This window comes from Xyrauchen texanus, chromosome 4 (assembly GCF_025860055.1).
Source record: "Xyrauchen texanus isolate HMW12.3.18 chromosome 4, RBS_HiC_50CHRs, whole genome shotgun sequence".
Classification (NCBI taxonomy): Eukaryota; Metazoa; Chordata; class Actinopteri; order Cypriniformes; family Catostomidae; genus Xyrauchen; species Xyrauchen texanus.
Window position 1 is genome coordinate 46,187,967 of NC_068279.1, and position 23,391 is coordinate 46,211,357.

General features: G+C 40.3%; 2 protein-coding genes across 2 annotated transcripts in view; one reads left to right on the forward strand and one right to left on the reverse strand.

The window, feature by feature from the left end:
• The window catches only part of LOC127637453 (microtubule-associated serine/threonine-protein kinase 4-like), a 194,870-nt gene extending 188,069 nt beyond the window's left edge, over positions 1-6,801 (forward strand). Inside the window, exon 29 of the mRNA XM_052118529.1 lies at positions 195-6,801. Coding sequence (XP_051974489.1) covers positions 195-4,177 — 3,983 coding nt within the window. The 3' untranslated portion in view covers positions 4,178-6,801. The remainder of the gene's footprint in view (positions 1-194) is intronic.
• Positions 6,802-6,835: 34 nt separating this feature from the next.
• Positions 6,836-10,430, reverse strand: LOC127641479 (CD180 antigen-like). Its single transcript, XM_052124512.1, has 3 exons — positions 10,329-10,430; positions 9,383-9,543; positions 6,836-9,234 (listed from the first exon to the last, which is right to left on the reverse strand). Exons 1-3 carry the CDS (start codon positions 10,428-10,430, stop codon positions 7,500-7,502), a joined length of 1,998 nt encoding a protein of 665 aa, XP_051980472.1. The 3' UTR covers positions 6,836-7,499.
• Between the last annotated feature and the right edge of the window lie 12,961 nt (positions 10,431-23,391).

Consider the following 23,391-nt stretch of genomic DNA (forward strand, 5'->3'; position numbering starts at 1 on the left):
TAACTTTTAAAATAAAAATACTTGTGCACATAATGAGTTTTGTACTTTTTTTTTTTTTTTTTTTTTTTTAAAGAATTTTAGCTTTTTTTCTATGCTGTGCTACTTTAAATACTGTTTGACCTCTTTGAACTGTGTATGAAAGTAGTTTCAGTAAAGGATGTTAGGAAGTTAGCATTGTATTCTGCTTCTTACAGGTGGCACTTCATCACAGAGTAGTTCCCCCAGTTCCAGTGCTCCTAATTCGCCTGCAGGCTCTGGCCACATCCGACCAAGCACTCTGCATGGCCTGGGGCCTAAACTCCCCGGACGGCTCCGTCAGGGCCGACGCAAATCAGCAGGGAGCATTCCCCTCTCTCCATTGGCTCGGACACCCTCTCCGACCCCTCAGCCTCAGCCCACCTCCCCTCAGCGCCCTCCATCTCCCTTACTGGCTCACACAGTGGGGAGCTGCAAAACTTCTCAGGCGTTCTCAGCCAAAATGCACTCACCTCCCACCATAGTCCGGCATATGGTGCGACCCAAGAGCGCCGAACCTCCTCGGTCACCACTCCTTAAGAGAGTCCAATCAGAGGAGAAACTCTCTCCCTCTTATGCTGGAGACAAAAAGCATTTATGTACCAGAAAGCACAGTTTGGAGGTCACCCAAGAGGAGGCTCAAGCCGAAGCTTCATCTAGTGGGGAGCACACCCCACCACCATGCATAGAGGAGAGCAGTTCCTGTGAACCACACACTATTACTCGGGTGAGGCCTGCTGAACAGGGTTGCTTAAAGCGGCCTGTAACCCGCAAGGTTGGCCGTCAGGAATCGGTAGAGGAGCTTGACAAGGAAAAGCTGAAGGCCAAAGTCGTGGTGAAAAGGCAAGACTGGGCTGAGAGACGAGAGTCTTTGCAAAAACAAGACACCATGCAAGATGTAGAATTTTCTGCATGTTCACAACTTTCTGAAGATAAGGAATGGGGCATCCTAACAAGACCCATTGTTAGAACACAAGGTTCCGAATCTGGATCCCTGGAGAAATCTACTAATGCTACTTTGAAGGACGTGCTCTACAAAAAACTAAACCCAAGAATTTGTGAAAGCATATCGGAGTCTCTCAGCAGTGGGGACTGTGCATCACTTCTTAGTGAGAATGTTAGATCACCTTCATGTCACTCAGAGAGACAGATGTCCAGGCCAATAAAAGAAGTTAATAAACCAGACCGGTTAGATAAACTAGCCCCCAACATGGAGTTTGTGAGGAAGAGACAGTCCTTTGATGAGAGAGAGGACTCTTTGTGTCGAATTTCCCCTGGTATTCATGAAAGCATTCACTTCAACACCACCAGGTCCAAAAGTCTTCAGCTGGATTCTGCTTTGGCTTTAGAACATGTGAAAGGGGGAATATGCAACATTCACAGCACTTCTGGAATTGGTGCAGATTCTTTAGCCACTAAGCTATTCATTGGGAGAGGGGAGAGCGCCGTTGAAAAGCTTCAGATGATCTCTTCTGAAGGTCCCATCAGGAAGACCTCCTCTGAGTACAAATTGGAGGGAAGACTTGTGTCCTCTTTAAAACCACTAGAGGGCACTCTAGACATTGGTCTACTTTCTGGGCCTCGAGTGTCCAAGACTGACACATGTCTCTCTAAAATGGCAGACAGCCATTGTGAAAGTGGTATATTGGCAGGAGATCCATTTGAGAAACCACTAATTCAGCAGAAAACCACAGAGAAACTAAGAGCTCCACAGGCAGTGACAGCAGGGACTTTTAACCAAAAGGACAATGTGAATTTAAGCAGTAAAAACATTACAAAAAGAGAGTCCATATCCAACAAGGACTGTATAGTTGGTCCTGCTTGCAGTGAAGCTGTACATGATAGAAATACATTTAATGATGGAATGAGGTTCCAAATTACAACCTCTAAAGTGGATTCCAACCACGAAAGTGTGAAATCGGAGAGTCGGCTAAAGACAGCTCTGGAGCTCAGGGCTGCACGGCACTGTGCTCATTTTGCATGTGGAAAAACACCCTCCATTAGGGAAGTCAGCAATGAAGATCAGGAAGATGATATAGAAAACCCTGAGGAGACCCTTTTGCCTTCAAACCAAAATCACACTCAGAAGATACAATCAGTCCCTATCAAAACCTATGAACCTGAAAAGTACCTGGCTTCATCTTCTGTTATTCCTCAACTAAACTCTTTCCAGCAAACCCCAGAAGCAAAATCTACTGGTAATAAAAGTGAGCTAGTTGAGGCACCATCCAGTTCACCAAAACCAGTGTTGTCTGCAGAGAAGCGTAGCCTACAAAGTATGAATAAAGACAAACCATTCAATACAAACAACACTGTTGCAGGGCAGACCCATCTTTCAAGACAGGTTGCAGGCAATGCACTTGGGACAACAAGCCCAACTTTGGCTGCACCACAGGATCCATTACATAGAAAGAATAGAGACGCTACCACCAAAGACTCTCTTGAATTAAGTTCAGGCAATCTTCAAGATTTGAGTGGAGACAAACCAGCCAGCACAGTAAAAAGTTTAGACAAACGCATTGAGAATACATTCAGAGACACAACAGGTGGCACACCAATCTCAATTGCTGGCCCAGAGAAGGCTAACATACTGGCATATGTCAATGAAAAATCCCTCATCCCAAACAATGTATCCATAGCTTCCTCAGTCCCAACATCTGTGTCAGTTGTATCTGTCTCAACATATGCAGAACCACTGGATAGTCCTGTTATTAAATGCCCATTGTCTCTAAAACCTACCCTTCAAAGGAAAGCAACTCCATCCTCCATTGCTGCCCCACTGAAGGCAATGCCTGCCACTGATTCACAGTCCCAATCCTGTGAACGCACTGTCCTACAATTTTCTGCATTGGCCGAAGTGAAAAAAACCACCATCCAAGCTACACAGTCTATACAAACATGTGTCAAAAGCTCTGTTGGCTTGGCAAATGGACAGACAGTTCAAATCCCCAAACAAATCACAGACAGAACACAAAATTCCAGTGTGTCAGGTGGTAGCAAAGAATCAAGTGTGCAAGGCCCTCAGTCTCAACAGTTTTTCAACAAAAACAAGGTTCAAGTAAATTCAGATGAGGGAAGTAGCCAATCCAATTTGACTGTGAAGAATTTAAAAACCATGTCAACATCTGGAGAAAAAATGGCAGGCTCAAGAGATAAAATGGCACTTCTAAAGGACTTAAAATGCAGTGTGACTGAAATAAATGCTTGTGACCCCAATACTTCAGTCAAAACTGAAGTCTCAAAGAGCTGTGTAAAGCAAGAAGCCCTTATCAAAAGTCAAGTAAATGTTAGTACTACATTGAAGCAGGACTCTGGTGCAAGCCCACCAAAGACTAAAAGTTGTGACACTACATCAAGAGACACTGTGCAATCTGCAATTAAAACAGAGGATAAGCAGAAATTCAAGAGCATTCTTAACGTAGACAACCAGAAAGCCATTAAACAAGTTATAGACATTTGCACGACAGAGACAGTTCCAGCCAAGACTACAATAAAACAGACACAATCACCTGGATTTGCAATATTGAAACAAACTCCATTGAGTTCCAAAAACAAGCCCAGAGTAGACTCTCCGCTTGTTACGCAATCTATTAGGAAGGCAGTTGAAGATAAGGGAAAGCAAGAGAACAAAGCACAGCTACAGCCCATTGGCAAAGAAAGCATAGTAAAACCAAAGGAGCTGAGAGAGTCAGTTTCAACTACACCTAAAGCCCAGCCCCAGAAAGACACCTGCATTGGTTCTCAAGGTGTGCCAGTGTTGCCTGTACCAGCTGTTAAAATCCATGTTTCTAGTGGCTCTCCTCCAGTTAAAGGTGGCACAGTTGAAATACTTGGGCTTTCTTCTAAGGAGCAAATGAAGCTCAGAATTGATGCTCCAAGGTCAGACTCTCTCAAGGGCTCTAGCACTAGTGATGCTATAGGGACTACTGCTTCTAGTACATCCAGTGAGTCAAAGGTGACTGATAAACCGATTTTATCTAGTCAAAAAGAGCTAGTAGAAAAGAAGGAGCCCTCTCAAGAGTCATTGTCAGCACCAAAAACTACCCATAAAGACTCCTCAAGAGGCATAACGTTGGCAAAGGACAGTACTATTTCTGAAAAAGATTCAGTCCGTTCTAAACAAACAAAGTCTCTGCCACAAGTTTCTGCTTGTAAAAAGTGATAATTTAGTGTAGTTGCCAAGGTTAATGAATTTTAAAAGGATCATGAGTATATGTAATATCATGAAGCCTTCCTAGTTGAGGACCGGTGAAGCTGTTACTTTGGGTTTTCTCAAGACACCATAGAGATACATTTTTTATTTTTTATTCCTGTTGTGATCTATTAAGCTCTGTTAATATAACATGTCAAAAAATTGTATGCTGAATGTAGATTTGTTTCGCTGCTTGCTTGTGGTCACTTTTTAGATCTCGCAAAAGCACCAAAATTAGTCATGGTATTGTTTTGTTGCTGTGTGATGTAACAAGTGCCGTGTGCAATAATTTGGTACCAAACGAAAAGGACCTCAGATGTAGTGCAGAGGTGCAAGTAGACTGTGGAACAAAAGCTTCATGATTATTCAAACTAAAGTTAAGTATTAAACTGGTTTTTGAAGAATTTAAAACCATTAGGAAAATATATGTAGCAATGGTGCTAATAATGTGACTTTGACCATGCAAGCAGGACAGATCGCTAAAATTGTATTTCTTTTATTATTTTTCGTCTGACTTTGTTTTACATTGTTTTGTTTGTTTGTTTTTTTCCTTATCAGCAAAGTTTTGTTTTGGGCTGTGGTGCACAGAGGGAAAGCACTTTGTCCTGTGCTTCTCACCTAGAACTATTTTATATTGGAATCATCTTATGGTTCTGGAATCATAGTGGAAGGGGCCTTAGAGGTTTTTTGGGGAATTATGACTTGCTGTTCTTAGCAGGTTTTTGGCGAAATTCACATTCCTTTCACATACATTTCTAAAGATTCATTTTTATGCAATATATTGTAAATACAGCAGCGTTAATTGTACAGAGGGGTCGGTTGAAAGTGAGTGTTGTATGTATATATTTTGCTATGTCATATGTTTGTATAATGTACTAAATGTTATAGTCTCCTAGTGATGTCATCTGCTCAATAATGAATCTGATATGGACTCTAAACTAGAAAAATAATCATAGTCTCACTCTAAAATTAAGTGTACTTGAAGTTTCACTGAGGTATGTTGGGGTTAACCATGTGGATTTTCAGAAATGCATTTTAAGCATTTTATTTTTGCTCTCCATATGTTCTCTTTACCATTGTACTTGACACCGCTAATATTGAAATCAAGAATTTACATTAAACAGGGACAAGATGTCGCACATTGTGTTAAAGGCAAGTTTCAGAAACTAAATGATTACCCCATGAGGTTTGCTAGTGTGTAGATTATATTTACCGTCTGTTAAATTTACAAGCTTTTAGGGCTAACATTTGCCATTTGGCATACAAGAACATGTGTACTACCCCTGGTTTAGTTAAAAGGGCTTATACAGGGATAATCAAATGTGCTTTAGTGATGCTTGGTGGGACGTCTGGGCCGTTGGTAAATGTCAGGAGTTTCACTACATGTTCTTTCTTTATGTCCAGTCAGTTGCTAACCTTTTCGTATGAAAAGTACAACACTAAATATGGATTGTGAAATATTTTGAAGTATTTTTGCTATTAATTTCACATCTCTAGTCATGCTACAGAATTGTTGAGCACATTTCTTTCATATCAGAGATGTTTCAAACTCTATTTAAGCAATGTTTTTTCTTCCTGTAAGTTTAAAATCATATTTGTTATTAGTTTCGCTTGATCTTAAGACAGTTGCATTGCAACAGAAAAGAGGAGATTGTGAATATTGTCTTTTGATACTTGGTCTTACCTTTAAACCTAAAATAGCTCTACAGGTACGTGTGCATCACGTATCAAACTAAAGTAACCGTAAATCTAACTTGTCAGTTTATTGCTAAACACATAGGGTATATTAGAGTATAATAATAAAGTACTTCCACTATTAAGTGTTTTATGTAAGCAAAGTGCATTTATATGAGCTGGAAACAAACGTGCTTACAAACAAGATTGTAGAGATTTTAAACTGGATAAGCAGACTGAAGTTTCTGTTACTCAGACTTTACACATGTAGTTTAGTCTGGAAAGATGCAATGCACTTTAAGATTGAAAACAATGCATATTGGGGTTCTTGGGAATAGATTCTAAGCATAATAGTAACTTTAATGATAAAAAAAAATTATGTTTTATAGAGCACATGCATTGTTTATGAGCTATTATTAATAGTATTGTAATGAATTAACCACAAACATTTTTGTTAGAAAATATTTTTTCCTCCTTGCCTTTTCTGACAATTGATGTTTAAATCCTTAAAGAAGCACATTTAATGTTTGTTTACAACTACTTCATGGATGTATATTTTGTATATTGTGTTATTTGCCAAATGAATGTGCTATGTCACAGGAAATTATGCTGTGATCGATGTGTGTGTTTCTCTTACCATACACTTGCTGTCGAAGTCTGTCAGTGGGTAACCTAATTGTTTGTTGTCTTTCTAGTTCAGTATGTTCCTGCTTGTTTCCTGGGGTTTTCTTTCTTCTCTCTACATGTGAAAACAGTGTTTATGTAGATGACTGCTTATCATTGTCTTTTAGGATCTGTACAATAAGAGATGTGGTTTTGAGTTTTGTAAATCACCCACGGAAAGCACTATGGATGTCATAGATGTTGTAAACTATACAAATATTTATACTTCTAAAGTTGTATTATATTGAAAATAAAAAGGCATGTCAAAATTACCATTTATGTTGTGTTTATTATCAATTTGCATTTTGTCATTACAAAGTGTAAAGCAGTTCAATGGAAAGGAGGCGAGAACCGGCCTGGCGATATAAACAATATTTTAATGATTAACTTAAAAGACAAAAACACATGTGACGGACATGTCCGTAAACGATCTCTCTCTCGTCGCACCACCGTCCGCAATCAGCCTTTATCCCTCTCGGATGCTTAATTAGCCTGATAAGGGACCGGGTGTGTATAATCACGACCCGGTCCCGCCCTCCCTCCTGTCACACGAAGTTCAAGGCAAAGGGGTACAAAACTTTCAAGATCCAAAAAGGACATAAAGATAATCCATACGACCCAAGTGGTGTAATCTATGTCCTTTGAATCGATATCTTTGGTTTTGGGTGTAAAACAGACCAAAATATAATGAACTAATGTTAACATTTTTAGCTTTGTTTAAAAAATGCATTAGTATATGATGAAGTTAACATTAAGTACGAGTAATGAGTGATATAAAAGTATTATAACCTTTTAACCTTATTGTAAAGTGTGACAATTTGTTTGAAATGTGCTCACCCCCACCCACTAAGACAAGTATTAGGGATAGGTTAACCCTAACCTAACCTGAATTTTCAAAAAACCAGACATTAAGCCAACATTTGTCTGGAGAGAGATAAAAACAAAAATCTGAATATTAAAGTTGACTGTATCTTGCATATCTTCTCCTAATTCTCCTGCAGAGGCAGAAAGCACCAGATGCAATTACAATTGCAGCTATAGTGATGGAAAATGCAAGTATACCAACAGAGAATTCACATTGCAAGTGGACATCTATAATCCTTGTTCCTGTGCCGTTACAAACTGTCTCCATTAGTTGTCTCACCTTGACTTTATTGTCCTTAACCCATTTCATAAACTGAAAGTTGCTACAGTTGCATGCCAGAGGATTATAACTCAGATCAACACTACTACCATTTCCCAAATTCATAACACTTCCAACATCCACCGTCACAAAGAAATTATTAGCAAAGTTAAGTTGGAGAAACTTCAAGGAGTAGAATGCTGCGGTGCTGATTTTGGTCAGCTGGTTTTCACTGAAGTCTACTTGCTTGAGTTGTGTGAGCTCTTTAAACAAGTTCTCCTTGAAGGCAGTAATTCTGCATGCAGATAAAATGAGTGTTTCCAGAACAGGGATGGGTTTGAAGAGCTCTGTTTGAGTAAGAACCCCTCCTAGAATGGGGTTCCCCTTCAAATTGAGGAGTCGCAAGTTCTTTAAGCCTTTGAAAAGTTGCACGTTTGTGAGATTCGTGTTAGACCAGGATATATTTAGAGTGCTAAGATTCTGTAGACTACTGAAAGGTGAGCTGTCGTTCAGAGTGTAGCTTGAACGACTAAAGTCCAAGTGCTCCAATTGAGGCACTACACTGAAAGGCTGTGAATTCCAGCGCATGGGTGAGCCATAGCTGAGATTGAGGACTTTAAGGTGACCGAGTCCAAACAGCTGGTCATTACAACAAGGTCCTGTGGGGTTCACTTGACTAATGCTGAGATCCAGCTCCTCTAATCTTCCAAGACTCTCTAAGCATCTACTGCTGAATGTGAGTTTCTTCATGTTCCCACTTATGGACAAGTGTGTAAGCTTGGGAAAGTTTCTGGAATTGATGTGGCAGACATCCAGAAAGCTGTTCTCATCTAGCACCAGATGGGATAATGTTGACAGGCCGGTCAAGATGGAGGGCAGTAAACCTAGGTGAGTTCTGGTAAGGTCTAGCTTCTGAAGGCCTTCAAGGCAACGAAATGTGGAATTGTTCAGGTCTGAGAAATGCACAATCTGGAAATCCAGATCAGTCACGGAGATGTTGCAGAAACATTGTAGTGCAGAAGAAGGTATGTGCACTGCTGGATCGGATTCGTACAATCCCAGGTTCAGTCTATTGGTTTTAATGCCTTCAAGGCCTTTTAGTAGGACAGAAATGTCCATCTTTCCCAGGCAGCCACTGATATCCAGACTCCCTAAGGTCAGCGACTGAAAAGCACCTGGTTCTACATAGACAATATCATTTCCTTTGAAGCTTATATTCATCCCGACGACATAATGAAGTGGTTTCAAATCATCTGCAGTTATTCGCTCAATAGAATTCATGTCCAGCTTTAGCATTCTCAACTTTTGAAAATGGAAACTGCTTAGTCCGTCTAATGAGCGAATGTCACTGCCTCTAAGGTCTAGAACCTCCAAATTGACAAGATTATCTGATGGGATGTCTGAAAGGCTTTTTATCTTCGACTGAGCTAGACTGAGATGTTTCAAGGCCTGTGGTCCAACAAAAGCTCTGTTTGCAATGAACACAAGTGGGTTTCCAATTAGGATGAGGACTTCCAGGTGAGGCTGATTTTCAAAAATGTCTTCATACATGAAAACGATGCCACATCTGTGTGAACAGGGATTGAGTGTGAAATATTAGGATTACACTTTACATAAGAGCACAATTATATATATATATATATATATATATATATATATATATATATATATATAAACAATACAGTTAAATTCAGTCAAACTAGCACTAATCTCACCTTGTTAGCTCTAGAAAAGTGAGGCTCCGGAGCCTTTGAAAAGTAAAGTTGTACAGAGAAGGCAGGTAATTGAAGCTGAATTTCAGAATTCGGACAGAATTTGGTACCTCGTCTGGAATGAGCTTAAGGTCTAAATCACTGCAATCATAACCATCATCTATCTGAAGGGGAAAAAACACCAGAGTTAAACATGAACCTACTGTATAGTCAGTGCTGGATAGATTACATCTGGAATGTAATCTGGTACCAATGTTACAAATTAAACATTTTTAGATAACACAAATTTTTAGGTAATCGAATCTAAATACTTTTTAATCACTCATTGTATATTCCTGTGAAAATCTACTCATTAATCTGAAATGTTTTGAGTAACCTCCTCAAGTAAACGTAAAATCAAGAAGAAACTTGCTATGTGTCTGTGCTGAGTAAAATAAAGGTGCTTAGAGAGTCATAAAAACCCAACACTATATTGTTACCCAAGACAGAGGACAATGAAAACATACACATTACATTCATTTATTTTCTGTTTATATTAGCTGCTACACATATAAGCCAAACGTCCTTGGTCTTAAACGCATCTGTGACTCAAGAAGTCTGATGCTGTCTGCAAATAAATGTATTTTGCATACTTTTGAAAATTTTGAATTGTTCCAAAATAACTGAATCTAATAATTGTGAGAGCAAATATTTACACAATTAATAATCAGTAAATTACGCACTTGTAATTGCCGTTGTAATCAAGAATGTAGTCACATAACCCATAAAAAGTAACAGTAATCCAATTGTGCTCCCTATTAAATGTGATCCACATACAAGAACTTTTATTTATGTAATCTGATCCTGTAATCCAAATGAAATGTAATCCATTACTGCCCCACACTGCTTATTATCATAGTTATTTATGTGAATTCAAAATACTCTGCAAAAGAAACCATTGTAAGTTTACCTGAAAGCATCGTTCCCTAGCCCATGGTTTTCCGTCATTATAGGCTAAAAAGAGTGAAATTACAGTGAAACATAATCTGAAGAAAACCGACTGTCTCTCCATAGTGTACTAGGCAAAAGTGTACAGATCCACATCTTTATTTATAAATACCTGTGAAAATAGAGGAACTTCATATAAAGCAGAAGTATTCAGCCATAGCTTCCCCTTTTCTCCATGCAATTGATTGTTTTGTATGGTTAGAGGAAGATTCTGCCACTGTGCTCACATCCAGAAAGCAAATAAAGTGTATTTTATTTATTGTGTAGAAAGTGTTCCTCTTCTGGTATGGTTTTAAAGATCAAAACATTCACAAAAAAAAATATATATATATATATTCCTTATCAATAAAATCCTTTGACAATAAATAAATAAATAAAACTTAGATTCCAGATCTTGCATTATTTTATTAATAAAGAAAGCAATTTGTGCTGAAGTCAGATTACCTCATAAATCTGTCCAGTGTTCTTCATTTTATAACTGTCCCCAGGAATTTGCAGCACTTTACCAGGAGTGGTGATTGAACCTGCAGCTAGCCTTTGGGAACAATGGGCAGTTGACCCTTCACCTTATTTCTGACCAATCCTATCTTAGCAACTGTTGCCCCACCGCCATTTCTCTGACAAGCACTTGCTTATTTACAACGAGTGTCTATGTGAGTAATGTGTGTTTGAGTGTAGTTTTAAGAGGAATTTTATAGAAATTATCCACTATATATATATATATATATAGAAAAAAGTTGTTGCTGGGTCATTTTTAATAGTTACCAAGAGCAGATAAAAGCAATGTTTTTTGTTTTTTGAAAATCTTTAAAAAAAAATCTTGAGAGGAGTATGCTTTGAATTAATGTGTGTCAGTCTTCATTCCCAAATGAACATGTTTTTACATCAGCAAGGACACCTACATTTGCTGCAAGGTAAATTAAAGCCAGTAACCGAACACTAATTTATTTATGTATTAATTCAAGTCTTAGTAAAGGCATTAGTAAATAAAGAGTTCACAGCATCTTTAGTGTGCTTTGAGATGTTATTAGCAGTTCTGTTCACTATCACTAATGTTATCGGGTGTGTAATTGCCATTAAATGACACTTTTCTCTTTTAAAGTGACTGATAATTAATTCCCTCGATTCTGATTAACAGTCTCCACAGTTTTCAATCAAATTATGCATAATTTAACAATTTCTTTAAACAAAAAATTTGTTTATGCCAATATTTAGTAAAAAAATACCGTGCCCATTCACTGAAATCTCTCATTCATTACTATGGAGAGTTCTGCGAAGCTTGTCAGAGCAAGCAATGGTAGCCAAGGGGGGCGGAGCTAAGCAAAAGGTCAAAAAAACCTGTGGCAACAATGAACAGTTTGCCGCAAAGTATTGCATGTGAAAATAATGAGCTATAAATTTGCAGCATATTTGCCACAGAGGTTAGCCAGAATTTTGAAAGGAAATACTCCAGAAAGGACATCCAGAAATAAATAAATACATTAAAATAAAAGATAACGCATTACAAATATTAAACACACACATTTTTCCTTTGTAAAGACATTTACCATTAGCCTATGTCTGACACCACATTTAGCTGACAGTACAGAAACAAACATATGCAGACATATGTGAATAATGTAACACTTTAGGAAACATTTTCTGTCTGATTTATGGCAGTGCTAATTTTGTTGTGTAAATTATGACAATATGCCTTTATTATGTCTGTAATCCGAGGCTAAATTTGTCTAGTTAGCAAGACCAGCCAGTTATGCCCTGATATGTAAAATAATTGAACTAGAAGACGCTGTGCTGTATTTTTCATGTCCATATAAGTTTTATCTGCTGTGTTACTCTTCTTTCAGTCATTTACAAAGTCATATGCTAGCTCTAACTACTGCTAGCACTCACTTAGCAAATCACATTTTTAAGACTTGCATTAAAACAGCTGTCCAGCATGGGGCGTTATTTCGCCATTTTACTCTCCTTTGTATTGGGGCGAAAGCGTGTGACGCTTTGTTACGCAATGCTTACATCTGACAGAGATAAAGACGACACTCATTATATTGTACGTATAAATAGAAATAAATCTTCTACAGATTAAAGTGTCTCAGTGCGGCCAGAGGATAACTGTATTTTCAAATCCAAATGTTAATACACATGACATGATTCCAGACAGGATTTAATGGCGTTCAGTATTATCAGTGCGGGTCGCCAATTGGTTTAATGGATTTGTATTGATCTATGCATTAATTAATTGTAATTTATTTTACACAATATTTGTGTCTTTGTGTATTATCTACTTATTTCTAATCTACCATTTCTATAATCTCTATTACTGGCTCATAAAACCTCACTATCAATAAGAGCCTGGAGATATTCAGAATGCGGAATATTATTGTGGATATGCATTGTAATATTTAAAGTTCACCCCAAAAAGTTCACCCCAAAATGAAAGTTATCTCATCATTTACTCACCCTCATGGAATCCCAGATGTGTATGACTTTTTCTTCTGCAGAACACAAATTAAGATTTTTTTAGGATAATATATTTCAGCTCTGTTGGTCCTCACATTGCAAGTAAATGGTGACCAGAACTCAGAAGGTCCAAAAAGCACATAATCTCCACCTTGGACCAGCCCTGACCAGTAGGTGGCTAAATGTGTAAGTGAAAGTCAAAATGCAGATTTTCAGTAAAAAGAAAAAGGACTCACCCACACAAGTATAATATCACTTCTGAAGATATGGATTTAACCACTGGAGTCTTACGGATTAATGTGTCCTTTGTGTCTTTTTCTGGGCTATCTGATTTCTGGTCACCATTCACCTGCATTGTATGGACCAACAGAGCTGAAATATTCTTTTAAAAATATTTGTTTGTGTTTTGCAGAAAAAAGATAGTCATGCACATCTGAAATGTCATGAGGATGAGTAAATGATGTGAACATTTTCAATTTTGGGTTAACTATCCCTTTAAGGGAAAGTTTGAACCTTTTAACTGTAACCAAGTTACTAAAAAAGAGGAACTATGGAAATGATGTATTGTAGGCTACTGACGTCTGAAAATCATCTGGGCTTCAACAAAATTAAGATGACAATTAAGATAAAACATGGATGAATGACATTATGATGTTAGAAACATGCTTATGACTCATTTGAATCACTTGAGCAATACACATAACAGTTTCAGCAAAAGTGGCAATTTTGAAAATTTCCCTTAACCACTATTGTTTAGTATGACATTGAGTTCAAGCTTTGGGGAAAATTGTGGAATGTACCATGCATGTGTGGGCAAAACCAACTGTGTTTACATGTAATCCTTAAAGAAATGTACCACTGTGACCATATTTTCCACCAAAATTCCTTAGTTGTAGTAATTATTGCTACTGTAAAACTGTAAAAATGTATATTCTGAAACATTTTGGACAAGCCACATTCTTTTATTTGCAGTAACACAAACTATGGGGTTTGGAAGTAAACTACAGCTACCATGGTAAATTAAGGTATTTCCTTACATTTGTATATATACATTTGGTTTTTCAAAGTGACTTACAGTGCATTCAAGGTACACTTTTTAACAGATGCTTTTTAAACAGATGTTCTCTGGTTACTAGCACCAGCTTATACTTGTTGACCAGTCTAATGGCCAGGAATCAAAATAGAAGACCGCAAATCAGTGTCATGAAATACCCAAATTTAAATTTGACTTGGACATGCATTTTTATCAGGCAGAGTTCAGGACGGTCATGAACATTGTGCTACATTTTTAATTTGCCTGCTTAATTGGAGTTGATTGAACAATTAAACACTTAATACCTTTGAAAATTATCTCATCATTTACTCACCCTCATGCCATCCCAGATGTGTATGACTTTCTTTCTTCTGCTGAACACAAATAAAGATTTTAGAAGACTATTTCAGCTATGTAGGCCCATGTAATGCAGGTGAATGGTGACAAGAACTTTGAAGCTTCAAAAAGCAAATAAAAGCAGAATAAAAGTAATCCATATGACTCCAGTGATTAAATCCATTTCTTCTGAAGTGATCTAACCATTTTGGGTAAGAACAGACCAAAATATAACTTAATTACACTTCCTATGCGCATGCTCAGAGCACTAGTTTGTACTAGGAAGTGTAATCAAGCTTGAAATCATGATCACCAAAGAGACTGGTTATGTCTGATATCTTCAGAAGACATTGATTAAACCACTGGAGTAGTATGGATAACTTTAATGCTGCATTTATGTTCTTTTTGGAGCTTCAAAGTTTTGGTCACCATTCAAATGCATTGAATGGACCTACAAAGCTGAGATATTATTCTATAAATCTTTTGTTTGTGTTCAGCAGAAGAAAGAAAGTCATACATGTCTAAAATGGCATGAGGGTGATCTTTTGTTTTTGAGAACTATTCGTATAAATATAGTCTTGATCCTGGTACATTTTGCATGTATTTGTCCTTTTTGTTTACATTTCTTCTCTATTACTAAAACATTAGCATACAAGATCAGGCACTTTGATAAATCAGGCACTTTTTACACCTATCAAACCTTTTGTAAACCGTGTCCATATTTGCTCACTGTCATTATATTGCACATTTAATACACTTGCCAATAGCCCTTGTTTATTCTTGGATTAATACCAGCATTAGAAATACAAAAAAAACCACACATCAGTGCACGCTGCAGCACTAGTACACTGAAATCACACCCCCACATCATGACACAGATTCAGCCCACCACCCACATCAGCTGCTCGCCCGAGCTGGAGTCGTGATGCTGCAGATGCACTTGTGCCCACTCGCAGATATTACTAAGCAGAAAAAAGTCCTTCCGCCCTGACCCTAATCCTCTTAGAGATTTTTAATACCCTCCCTCTCAAAGTGAGCTTCAATGAAATGGGGCAGAAAGTGGTATGGGTATTGAGGACAATTGTGGCAACTGTCATAGGCGCATGAGTCAGATGTCTCATATGAGCGAAGCGGCGTACAAAGAACAAACAGCAGGGCTTCTCTGACCCAGATCGCTAAATTAGACATCAATGAGAGAGCTGCATGTGGAGAGGCCTTCAAACCGGACCCTTAATTTCACCCGACTGTATTGAAATCATTCTGACAGTTCCCTCCTCACAAGTGAAGGCAGGAATAAAGAGGTGGAAAATGGACATACCTCCCTGCCTTTTATTCAGTGCTCATGTTGAATTTTGCAGACACCATACTTTCCACTGTCCTTTAAACACACACACATACTCTACCAGTCATAAGTACTATTGACAAATAAATGTGTCGATGTATGAATGCTTTTACAAATCTAACATTATAATTAAATTGTTTTCTTTTTAATGGATGACTTTGACTGGATAATGAATGGAAAAACACAAATGCCGAACATACATGGTAACTTCTTCATTTGGCTGAGAGAAAGCCCAGAATGTGCAGTTCTGTAATAGAAAAAATTGTGGCTAAAATATAAGATATTTTTCTTTTGTTTAAAATTTTTTGGTCACTGCGTATTTCACAATCCTATCATGGTATTTCATAGTTTCAATAACATACTAATTTTTTAAAATATGAAAAATAAATAGTAATTTTAAAGAATGAGTGCTGTGGGCATGTCCAAACTTTTGACTGAGTTTATTTAGCCCTGTACCAACCTGAACAATAGTGTTATTTATTTATTTTTGCATAATATGAGCTCAAGAAGCACAGTTAATCATGGCCAACTGTTTTGGAGACTAATGTCTTTCCACAATTAAGTAGATAGGAGCTATACAGGTACATGTATGCCGATTAGGCCTATCCATAAAAAATAGACTGACTTGCCTTGAAAGGGACTTTTGTATCACTCTGGGTGAGTGACTCCAAAAGCGAGTGCAATGGATCCCACGGACACACGTGTATTAAAAGAGGGAAGTGTGTCTCTGTTCAGACAGATTTTTTCTTCGGAACTGAGCAGTTGTGTTTCAGCAAGCTGAGTAACCCCACTTACATCTATAGAGCATACGCTGTTGGAGATACGGCGCATTTTCAGCGGATTTTCTCTTCTTCTGCATGCCAGTGCAGACTACACCCCTGGGTGCTTCGACAGCTCTTCTAAAAGAGTATATACAGTACATCTGAAAGAGTATATTTCTCTAAAAGAGTACACACACTGACGTTGAATGTCTTTTTAAAGACGCATCTTTCTCAAGATGCCCTTCCGTCTTTGTGTTGTTCCTGGATGAGGTTGTTACCTCTCCGCTTCTGACGGCCATGGGCGCTGCCACATATGTCTGGGCAGCGATCACACTGAGCCAGCATTTGTGGATGGGTGATGTTCTCACTGCGAGAACATGACCATGGCAACGTTGCGGTTGCGGCTTTCCTTCATCCGGGGTGTGCAAGTGTTGGGCTGGACTGAAACCCTCCATCCTCCCCTCAGCCCTCCCCTGCATGCCATGGCCCTCCTGCAAGTCCACCAGACCAAGTCGTTAAAAAATCTGCACCTGGGTAGTCCTAATTCCGATGTGCTGCAGGAACTGCGCTCGGTGACCGACCTCACCATCCGGGCCACGAAGGTCACAGCACGTGCACTCGGACTGGCAATGGCCACCCTTGTGGTCCAGGAATGCCTCCTGTGGGGTCCCATATACAAAACGCCACAATGACTGAACTGGTCACGTGAACTGTTGATGCAGGTGTAGACAACCTACTATGAGCATAGGAACAGATACACTCGGGGCCTCCCCAGACGCCCCAAGACATTGTGTGCTTCACCATAACCCTGAAGGGGGGTGTACCAAATATGGAAGCAGGCCGCGCCAGCCGCAGCCTTTTCTCTCTAAGTTTTCTCTCTGTAGAAAAAAAGATTTCACGAACCACGTGAAAAAAATGCTCATAAAATGCGCTGTGGAAGGGAAGTTCCGTTCCTATTCTTTCAGGGGTAAAATACCCTGCGGAGGACACACCCTTCCCCGGAGAGGAGGGGAGTGTAGAGAGTGGCAAATACACCATACAGGCCCAATGGCTGGACATGGGAGAGGCGCGGTGGTAAGTCCTGCCCTTCGTAGGGGGGAGATTCTATAACACAGCGACCAGGGCAGAGAGGGCTCTGCACAGGGAGATATGGGTCTACCACAAGGAAGGGGTAAGATACATCACAGGAGGTTAACAAGTAAACTGAAAACCTGTGGAGCACTTACCCCAGATAACTGCTGGGCAAAGTCCTCGATGGTGTCTGCCTCCCTCATCTCTTCAGCCATAGGTGGCGCTCCTGGACCATGAGTGTGGACACTGTCTGCCCGATGGCTCGCACTGTGACCTTCAATGCTAGGAGGACGAGATCGGTTACCGAGCGCAGTTCTTGCAGCACTTCGGGATCAGAACTACCCTCGTGCAGATCTCTTAGCGCCTTGGCCTGATGGACTTGTAGAACTGCCATGGCATGCAAGGCGGAGGCGGCCTAACTGGCAGCGCTGTAGGCTTTCGTCACCAGAGACGACATCGTCCTACAGGCTCTGGAAGGGAGTGCCGGCCGTTTCCGGCAAGTGGCGGCACTCAGCCGGCACAGGTGTGCCGTGATCGCCATATCCTCCTGGTGAATCGTGGCATAACCCTCGGCCGCCCCAACGTCGAGTGTAGTGAGGGTGGATGAGCTGAAGGATCGGGTCAGGGCAGCAAAAGGTGCCCTACATGACCGCGTCAGCTCGTCAGGAACCTCCGAGAAGAATGGAACTGGGGGGGCGAGGTTGCGAGCGGCACGCCGACCCGAGAAACCAGTCATCCAGCCGTGAGTGATCGGGGCGGGTGGAGGTTTCCACTCATGCCCAACACTTGCGGCGGCCATGGAAAGCATGACAGTGAGTTCAGCATCCGCTTCAGACTAGGCTGCCACACCCAAAGGTGACCAGCGACATTGTGTTCCTGCAGTCAGCTCCTTCCTCAAGTGTCTGAACCCATTCTCGCAGTGAGAACATGAACCATCTACGAACGCTTCCTCAGCATGGCATTGGCCCAGACACGTGAGGCAGTGTTCATGACCATCAGAGGCGGAGAGGTAACGACCACATCCAGGAACTGCACAGAGGCGATATGGCATATTTAAAAGGACAAGTCTGTAAAGAAGACATTCAACGTCACTGTGCACACTCTTTTAGAGAAACATATACTCTTTCAAAGCTCTGTCGAAGCACCCAGGGGTATAGTCTGCAGTGGAGTGCAGAAGGAGAGAGACAACTGGAAAGCGCTGTATATCCAAAAGCAATCGCTCTGAAAGAGAGAAGGTGGAGATGATCAGACGACTTCAGCTAGCTGTAGTGCAACCGCTCAGCTCCGAAGAAAAAATCTGAATGAACTTGCCTACTGGCCTCCCTTTTATACCCGTATGTCGGGGGGAGTGGCATGCAAATTCAACATTGGCATTGGCATTTTCTCGAAGATCTGAAGGTGTTTCGGGCTCTCAAGATTGACCCCTAGTGTCACTTCATCGACACAACGTCGAGTGAGTGACAGAAGGGGAATGGGAACTAACATTGTTCAATCCCTTATGATTCCTTACCTATATATGGGTGAATGGTTGAACTGAATTAAACCCACTTTTTCTTTAATGACTTGAGCTGGCATGGACTCGAAAAGTTTGTGCAAAACTTGATGACCCATGTATCCAGCAGGATTAAAAATGTTCCAAAGGGCACCTTGTTTGCTTCAATGGAAGCAAAGTGTGTTGAAGTCTGTGGAGAGTGAGGCAGAGAGATGAAGAACGGTAAGGATTGACACCTGTGGGAAATTATCTCTAATAGCTGTTTGTGTTTGCAGTGAGAGCTGGGAGGGATACAAGGGCTGTCTGAACCACCGAAGGAGAGAGATAGATGCACGCAGCAGAATCTGAGGTGTGTCATATTCTGAAAACCAAACAGTGTGTGATACTGCAAAGTATTGTGAAAATAAAGAGACTTATGTGGATTGTTATCCGGCTCCTGTTTCTTCCTTCAGAGAAAGTTACAGAACTTTTTACACAAGGAAATATGACATTGTTAATGTCACAAATGGCTTCTATTTGAGTGGTGACCAAATAGTTCAGACTCTTAAATATTATTTATTTATTTCATTTCATACAAGTTCTTTTTTTCTCCGTTTTTGAAATCCTAAAACTTTCTCTTCGACCATTTCCAGGTTTAAATTCCAGATTTTTAATGTCTCAATGTCTTTTTGGACAATGACATTTGTGAGACTTATCACAGTGGCCCCATTATGAAGGCAACAATATTTGCCTTTGTTTCATTGACTTGCAGGTTTCAACGCCCATTCAGTGATTTCTAAATTCGAAATTCACCATAATGAGTCCTTGCACATCATGACCAGTGTAAATGGACTGCTAACTTGAATACAATGTAATTTTAGAGCAGTATTCAAAATATTTAGACTTCTTTGGACATTTCTTAACTTGATTTTGTTTTCTACAAGCTGAAATGGTCTAAAGAAACTTCACTGTCTCTCTGCTGTTGGTTAAGTAAATATTATGATTATGTATACAAGCGCTATTCAAATGCAGGACGTTTGGTGACAGAGTATGGCAGTGCTTAACCTCGACACAGATCTGTTATATACACAGCAATCGGAGAGATAGATAAATTATCCACATGTATCCACCTCAGATGGAATAAGTTCTAGAACATTTTGTGAACTAGGAGTGAGCCAAGCTTCAGCAGAACAGTCCAATGTTGCAATTAACGGTCAAATCTCCAGTCTTAAATATGGAAATACAAACAGACAAGAATAAACATATCAGTCCAAGAGAATTTGTTACAATAGGCTTTCTTTGAAAAAAAAAAGAAAAAAGAAAACACAACGTAAGTTTAACATCAGGAACAGTGCTGTGTGGGAAAGACTGGAATTAATGTGTGTTTAGTTGGCAGGAAGAGAGAGCATAGAGAACATTCCAAATGCATATGAGGGTAAAGTGGTTTGTCCAGAGATTCCAGCATTCATCCAAGTCATTTATCTACGGTTTACTTTTGGATGTGAGCTGGCAGACTTACAGTACATCTCCTGTTAGACTATCATTATATCTGTTTCAGAGTTAACACTACTTGTTTCAAGCTATTACAAATTACATGGAAAAAGGACAGGCTATATTTAATTAAAATGTGTACTAGATTTGAACATTATCTGAAAAATAATGTGGTGTTTGCCTGTGCAAATTTGCTAGGATGATGTTGGGGTTGCTAGGGCATTGCTAGTTGTTTACAAGTTTGTTTTGAGTGGTTGCTTACTGGCCTATGTCAGAAGAGCCCAGTCCATGTGTCTATGATATTCTGGAAACTAGATATGGCTGAGGTCTCTCCATCATATAAACCGATACAAAGCATTTACTGTTGCACTCGTCTGACACCTCTCAAGAGCAAGATGGTCCATTTAGGAATGACAGCACGCCTCAAGATGTAGGTCAAGATATTGCAAACATTTATGCAGCGCTAAGAAAATCTCGTTAACATGGATGGCCACTCGGAAATACGTTGAATGACCACATCTATGGAGGCGAAACTTTCCACCTTGATCACAAGAATGGATGCGGTTGAAAAGCGAATCGAGTCTCTAGAAGGAGCCGGAAAAGAGATGCAATCTAACCCGCCTGCCACCACAACCAATATGAATCACGTGTGGGAAAAATTAGAGGATGTTGAAAATTGAAGCAGATGTAATAATGTTTGTTTCATTGGAATCCCTGAGGAAAAGCAAGGTCAAGGTCTGGTCAAGTTTCTGGATGGGCTTATTCCGAATTTGTTCGACACAGCAGGCCTTCTTCTGGAAATAGAATGCATGCACAAAGCTCTTGGTCGGCTTCCCGGGACAGGTGGCAGACCCTGATCCAGTCTGGCAAGATTCCTGCGGTCAGCAGACAGAGACTTTGTTTTACGTGCAGCGAGGAATGAAGGCAAATTGTGCTTGGAGGATTACAACATTATAGTTTTTCAGGACTTTTCCAGTGTTACACAAGCAAAATGGGAAAGATCCAAAGAGTGTAAGAAGTTACTTCACACACAGGATGTGAGCTTTGCATTGTTTTACCAGGCTAAGCTGAGAATTGATGCCAAGGATGGATGTAAGACTTTCACATGCCCACAACAAGCTGTGCTTTGATTAAATCAATGAGTGAGTGGGTATCTCTGCCTGCACCGAATCAACAATATGGACTACACATTGTTCATTTTGCTGGTCTGTTTGCTGGTCTGGTTTGTTGTCCTGGAAACATTAGCAGCCGTAATAAGAAAAGAGGATGATTTTCCAGGTATTATAGCAGGAGGTGTGTTGCATAAACTTCTACTCTACGCAGATGACAAATTATTATTTGTCTCTGACCCTAGTAGATCTATGCCTATCCTGCATAGATTCAGTAAATATTTCTCCAATTTTTCAGGATACAGGGTGAACTGGTCTAAATCGGAAGCTCTTGCTCTGACAGCATATTGCCCTGCCATGACTTTCCAACCTGGCGCCTTTCAATGGCCCAAGCAAGGCATTAGGTTTTTAGGCATTTTATTTCCAGAAAATCTGAGAGATTTAGTTAGTTAATATTGACCCATTAATGAAAATGTTCTCATGTGATGTTGATAGGTGGCCTTCTCTACACTTGTCAATGGCTGGTAAGGTAAATGTTATCAAACATGAGTGGTGCTCACAGCCTTTGGAAAGGGTCATGAAGCCTTAGTGTATTATCCCTTGTTGATTCAGAGTCTGGGTAATGGAGCCTAAACAGCTGGGTTATGGAAAAGAGATTTGAACTTGGTATTGAAGGATGGGGAGTGGTAAAGAATAAAAAAGGTTAAAACTAAGTCTGCGGATGCAAGGGTACGCCTTATTCAGTTTAATATTTTGCATAGTTTCTACTGGACTCCCTCTAGATTGTTTAGGCTTGGTTTAAAGACACTCTGATCTACTGGTGATACTAGTTGGAAGATAGAGACAAATCCCATGCCCATGGTTCTGCATAAAGATTCAGGAATTCAGGGTAAGAGTTAAGAATTGTATCTGTGAGGTTCTGGATACTCAATTCTCATTCTGCTCTAGACTATGTATATTGGGTGATGAGGCGGTTTTTAAAATAGGTGACAAATATACAAAAAGCTAGGTCCAAATTAATGTAATTGTCACGAACCCCGCTCCCTCACTCCGCCCCCTCGAGCTTCCACGCTCGTTCCGCCCCCTCGAGCTTCCACGCTCGTTCCGCTCCTACGAGCTCTCATGCTCGTAGCAGGTCTCCCTCCTCGGGCTCACATGCCCGCTCCCAATGGCCAGAACATTATGACCACCTGCACTCGTCTCTATCACCCATTTATTTGTTTCACCTGCACTCTTCTCATCACCTTTCATTGTTTACACCTGCACCTTCCCCTATAAATACCACAGCACATCCGTTTCATGGGTGTTGGTTATTGTATTTAGTTTCCCGTGTCTTTGCCGCCGCTAGTCTCGTCTAGTTTTGCTCTCCTCTTGAACTCCTCTTGATTACCCCCTTAGCTTGCCAGCTCCTCGTTCCCCTAGTACCCCTGTCTACTCCCTTTGTTAGTTTAGACGCCTCTCGATCCTGTTTACCCCGGCAGTCACAATGCATCACGTGGAGAATTCGCGCAGCTCACTAGAGCGGAGGTTTTCAGCGCACTCTGCCCCAGGATCTGCCGGTGGGAGTCATGATCGCGCGCTCACAGCCCAGGGCCAACAGGTATGTGCGATTTTTGATTTTTGTCACCCTGCGTCACCTGTGTCTGCCCCTGAGCCCGTTTATGCTTCCCATGCATATTTGAGCGCCGTGAACTCTCCACCCCCGGAGAGGTTTTTTGGCTCTTCGGATGCTGACCAAGGGGTTTTTATGCGAGGCAGCGGTTGTGTAACTCATAACCCCGCCCTCGACATTAAGGAGCCAGCGGCCCGACTCTTGGGGTTGCGTCAGGGGAGTCAACCCTTGGAGGTTTTTGTTATGGATTTTTGTGCCCTGGCGTACCAGGTGAATTTTGATGAGGTGGCTCTGAAAGACATTTTTCAATGTGGACTGAATGAGCCAACCTCATCATTCATG